This window comes from Vicia villosa, linkage group LG3 (assembly GCF_029867415.1).
Source record: "Vicia villosa cultivar HV-30 ecotype Madison, WI linkage group LG3, Vvil1.0, whole genome shotgun sequence".
Taxonomy (NCBI): domain Eukaryota; kingdom Viridiplantae; phylum Streptophyta; class Magnoliopsida; order Fabales; family Fabaceae; genus Vicia; species Vicia villosa.
Window position 1 is genome coordinate 22,447,163 of NC_081182.1, and position 6,000 is coordinate 22,453,162.

General features: G+C 31.6%; 1 protein-coding gene across 1 annotated transcript; it reads left to right on the forward strand.

The window, feature by feature from the left end:
- The first annotated feature begins 4,971 nt into the window (after window positions 1-4,971).
- On the forward strand, window positions 4,972-5,793 carry LOC131657711 (uncharacterized). The gene has a single exon (XM_058927077.1). The coding sequence runs from the start codon at window positions 4,972-4,974 to the stop codon at window positions 5,791-5,793; it is 822 nt and encodes a 273-aa protein (XP_058783060.1).
- Window positions 5,794-6,000: the final 207 nt, after the last annotated feature.

The following is a 6,000-nucleotide window of genomic DNA, read 5'->3' on the forward strand; positions in this document are numbered from 1 at the left end:
CTTCCAACCAATACCACTCGGAGCAAATCTCAGTCTAAATGGGCATCTAAGCCTCATAGTATAATTGCCATCAGAAGGGGCCGCAACTACATTTTTCTTTTTGTAATTTCCTCCTCGGTCACAGTCCATAATCAATTTATCCTTCGTCCCTCGCATTCTATCAGCACAATCGGATCAGATTGTAACAACAACAACACCACGAGTTCTTCCAATAGCACGTGTCCATTCTAGAACCTTATCTCGAGATTCAAAAATCTAACAATCATATAAACGTATAATGACATAACTGCAAGAAATTATATAAACAAAAAAATTTTGTGTATGACATGAGGTAAGCATACCGTATCTGTCACGAAGTACTGTGTAAGATCACTGCAAGAATCCGTAGAAGAAGCTGAAGCTGCCGGTTCAGGACCGCAGAGATATAAAAGTTCATATGCCATACCGGAAATTTCAGGTTTAACGAAATTTCTGGTACATACCGGAAATTTAAAATTTCCGGCAACTGGTTATATACTGGAAATTTGGGAAATTTCCGGTGTGAGGTAATGAATTTCGTAAAAGTACCGGAATTTTAAAATATCCAGTAAATCGCACCGGAAATTTAGAAATTTCTGGTAAACAGATATCGGAAATTTGTGAAAATCAAATAATTTTTGGTATTGCACTCAAAAGGGTACCGAAAATTTGCTAAAGGTACCGAAAATTTACTTTCTCACTAATTTTTCTCACAATAATTTTTTTTTTCAAAAATGAGATAAATTTTGAGATAATGGTATAAGGGGTATTTTGAGAATATCGTAAATTTGAGGGATGCCAGAGATAATTTGGGGATGACAAGACAAATTCTAAATAAAAACGGGTGAGGATGCAATTGGGCACCTAGACCAAGTGCAATGAAGCCCAAGGGTGGAGTTAATACGTTGACTCAATCTGAACCCTCAATCAAACATACTAGGAAGTAAGTGTATTTGATCAAATGGTGGAGAAACGCTAGCGCATGGTAAGTCTGTGGCTTAATTACTTGGAGAATATGGCTTGAAGACAAAGAGGATAAGAAATAGGCTTGGAGCTGAAGGAAGATGGGCTTGGTAGTTGAAGAAAAAGGCTCACGTGGAGAACAAATTGAAGGAGCAAATATGACCTTTTTACATTCTCTTTGTCCTCTTCTGATATTTTTTGTACCGACATGATAGAAATATTCATAATATGTAATGTGTAGGTATTATGTGATAAAATGGTGTTATAGAATGATGTATAGAAGGAAGCAAACGTGTGCATGTTGACACATAGAATGTGATAATTTATTCAAAACAAAGAAAGCTATATTTCATATTCTTTTATTAAAACAATTCCAATTTGTTTCTAACTTCGTCTCATTCAAAATACGTCTAAAGTATTTGAACAAAAGTTAAAAGCAAATAATGACATTATAAAAAATCATTGACAAATAAAATATTCAAATAAAAAGTCAAACTCTTGGACTTTTAATTTAATTCTCCTATACATCAATGAGACTTAAAAGAAATAAAAACAAAGGCTAATGACTTCAAAACCAAAAGTCAACATAATTAACTATTTGACTTCTGATTTTTTCTCAAGAAAAAGCCGATGAAAGACAATGATTCAAAGGATTTCTGACCAGAGAACTAAATGCAGTGAAAGCAACTAAGATGCAAATGCAATGAAATGGACATGAGATTTATGAATAAAGAGAGAACTAAATGCAGTGAAAGTAACAAAGATGCAAATGCAATGAAATGGACATGGGATTTATGAATAAAGAAACCATTGCAAAAGTCAATTCTTGGACTATTTATACCTGATTCTTAATCATAAAGGCAATTATGCTCTATAAAGACCACAAATGAAATCAAATACTGTTGATTCATCATCCATCTGTAACCCTGAAAATATGCAATGAAATGAAAAATGCCCCGAGTTTTAAGGAATACTCTTGATTCTTTAAGTCACAGATGAATGCATGCAAATAAAGACAGATGAAATACCATAAACCCTGACTTTTCACCTAAACCCCAATGAATGTTTTTATGATTGATAGGATGCATGATCATGCTATGCTAACACTGATGAAAAACCAGGATAAAATTTAGGGTATGATAAGTTCATCCAAGGCTCAGCAAAAAAAAAACAAAGCTAGATTTGTTCATAAGGAAGAATCTCATAAGGGCCAACTATAAAGGGTATTGTCCACTTCACTAATATTTCAATAGAAAAGCTTAATTTAGCCTTATTATGAAGAGCAACCTTGGACCTGATTAAATAATTACTCTGAGGAGGTGTACCTGTGCTTTTTTTCTTTTCTTGTTGTGCTAGAAAAGGGACCATTATGAAGCCTGATGGGGCAGGTCTTTTGTCCAAGGATTCAAACATTATTTGTTCACCGTCATCATCATATTCAAGATTACCCCATAAATTTTTTTAGAAACTCCATATTCTACAGTTCCTTATCATTCAAGTCATTATCCTTGTCCTCATTTGGTTGGAATTGTGTTCCATAACAAATTTAGAACCTCGTGAGCTTGAATAATCATCACATTCCCCAATACTGTCTTGTTCCTTTTGTGTATTGACTAGAAAAATTTCATCAACGGTTTGATGAGCTATCCCTCTCTCTTCAGCCTCGGCGAGAGCTTCAAATCTATTTAATTGTGCCAGACCAATGATGCTAGTGCTTGCAACCTATAACCTTGACAGGGGTGGTGTAGTGTCTACCACCACTCCCTAACCCTTGTAGATCCTTATTTTCCCTATAGTAGGTTCTACCAGCATGATGTCCTAATATTTAATACTCCCTTCGTTTCTTTTTAAGTTTCATTTTAGAAGAATTTTTTTGATTCTATTTAAGTGTCGTTTTTATAGTTTAATGTTATAATTAGTCAATTATACCCTTATTTTAACAATAACTCCACCTCACATTTTCCATAAAATTAATTATTATTTTTAATTAGTTATTGAAAAATGAGAGAGTGTATGATTGAATTTATTTGGAAAGAGAAAATAAATGAGGGTATAATAGGAAAAATAACTCTAATAATCTACTGTCTTGGTTGAAAAGCTTTATGCTAAGACAACACTTAAAAAGAAACGGATGGAGTATATTCTTTGTTGTGATTATCCCTGAATTAAACATAGGCAGATGACCTCCCTTTCTTAGGTTCCACCTTGTCCATATTGGCTTCCAAATTCTCATTATTGACATGTATTCTCTTGCATATTTCCATTTTATGGCCAATCATATTTCCATGGATATAGTAATCGGGTATATTAATATATAACTTAGTTCCATAAAAAGGAGAATCGCTGTCTCTTAACAAGGACTTTACCTCAGATAAGTTTAGGGTTTAAAATCGTTGCCTCTGTCAAGATACTTCAATAATGGTGATAACTTATTCTTCAAGGCAACAACGGTAAGTGGTGTGGAACCCTTGGGCCACACAATCTATTAGTGTAGGTTGTGTTTAGATGATTCAACTTCTGCTAGGTTTCCTTCTTCAAGGATGGATATGGCCGGACGACCACCCTTGACGATGGGTTGTTGTAGTTGGCAAACTTAAATGTTGCAAACATTGGAGATGGCTTGCGCGGAAGTTTTCTACTGTTTTGGTGTTGGATTCACATGAATATGATTTTGCTTATGATAATCTAAACAAGACCCTAGAATTTGGAATGATCCCATGATGATCAGATGTTATAGGTCCCAACGGTAGAGGTGGCGCAGTTGGCGATTTAGGTTGAAAAAAATGTTGCATGAATAGTAACTTTTTCGTCACCTTTTTCTCTAGAGCTTATTTTTCTTGAAAGAGAATCTTTATTAATTCTAATTAATGAATTCTACTAAAATGATTTATAATTTGTTCTAACTAATTATTTTATAAATTTTAAATTTTAAATTATTATTAAAATAAAAAATGTTTTTAAATAATATTTTTGGTAATTTAAGTTCACCCATGTATTTTTATTTTATTTATATTTTATTTATATTTTATTTATAAAAATATTAATTTATATTATTATTAAAATAAAAATTAATTATAAATGACTTAGAATTTCAATTAAGCCACTCAAGCAATAACACATAATCAATTAGCTGCCACGTCATAAAAAATGACATCAAAATAGAATTAGGATTAAAATCTTGAATATATTAAAATGGGCAAACCAAAATTTTGATTTTAAAAAAGGGATTAAAACTTTAAAAAAAAACATGAAAATAAAGGAAACATAATTGAAATTAAGCCTTTTAAAAAATCATCACTTTTAAACAATTATATATTTTAATATAAATATTTATTTATTTAGTACTTCAATAATGAAGTCTTTGGATTTTTTAAATGTTGTTAGAAATTAAAAGTAATTTGATATTTCACAATTGCTTCGATTTATTTTTGTCAGGAATATGAGTAAGAGCGCGAGTGTGAGTATCATTTAAATACCCATAGGATATGAGCACGTGTATGAAGATTGGTGTCCACACATGTATGAGCTTGAGTACAAGAAGTTTTTTCAAATTGCAAATAGGTGAACGAATACTATAGTATCATACCCAAACTCTACCTATTGATTTCCTTAACCTGAATATTGAAACGTACATTATTATTAAAAAAATAATAATAATCAAATGTTCACAAAATAAGAAATCTCGAATAAAATCATTCTTAAAAGTGATATACATAATATTAATTAAAAAGTATACATAAAGATTAATATTATATTAAAAAGTTATTAATTTATATTTAATTTGTCACATTAAAAAAAAATAAACACATTCTAATATTTCATAATTTGGTGATATTCTATGTGCTAAAAGAATACCAAGTATACACAAAAAATTGTGCTTTTATACCAATTAACTCTTCCTATTTTTCTTACAACCATCTTTGGTGCAGTTTTTCATTTCTCAAAGTTATGACCACCTTTTTCTTTCAACAACTCCATCAATTTCATACAATGGACCGTAAAATTTTCTCAATCCTAGTTATGAGTTTAGCCCGTGATCCATCACAATCTCTTCTAGTCATGGCCTTGTGGCTATGGCTAGAAAACCTTGGTTATCCAAGTCTTATTTTAAAATTGGTTTCATGTCCTCATGGTCTCATCAATGATGTGGCGCAGGAAGCTGTGTCTTGCTTGAATTGTTTGGAATTAGAAAATTTTCCCATTCCAAATGATGGTGGTTTGTTTCTAACCAGAGTTTTAATGGGAAGAAAAATTTCACTCCATTTATTCAAGTACAAAAGGTTCACTACCATAACTGGTATTAAAAATGTGCTAAACAAAACATGTTCAAGAATTTTCAATGATATTTTACTAGATGTTTTGGGAAGCTCTAGTGCTTGTAGGTTTTTACTACCTTATCCTTATATACCCGTGATTGTTCCCGGCTTCCCTCATAAAGTATTTGGTGAATTTACTATATCATCAACAAATTTTGAGATGTTTGATATGAAAGATGGGACAATATTGAAGAGTATTCTCGATGTGTCTGATCAAGATAAAACGATATTCTTAACATTTTCTAGAGGCTTCCCCGTTAGTGAGAAAGAGGTGAGTTATTTGTTTACAAGTACTTTTGAAGATGATTGTATTAAAACTATTGTTATGGGAAATAGAAATTCAAAAGGTCAAGTTTTGTATGCAACTATGGTTTTGAATTACGTAGAAACACTTGATCGAATTTTGAACGGGAGGCACATTGCAAAGTTTCGTGTTAACGGGAAGCATATTTGGGCTCGTAAGTATGACCGTCGAGATAAACTTTATTATGCTTGATAAAATAATAAAGAGAGAATTGGAATTTACAAGTCTAAGTAATTTTTTAGATGGTTTGAGAAACACACATTTTCCTTGTTTTCTAGCTTTGTTTGGTGAAATAAATTCATGAATTATGATAAAATAGTAGCACACATATAATGCTCAATACAATGTTTTGTAATAAAATGTCTGATTCTCTCTATACTTATTCAAAATGTTTGTTAC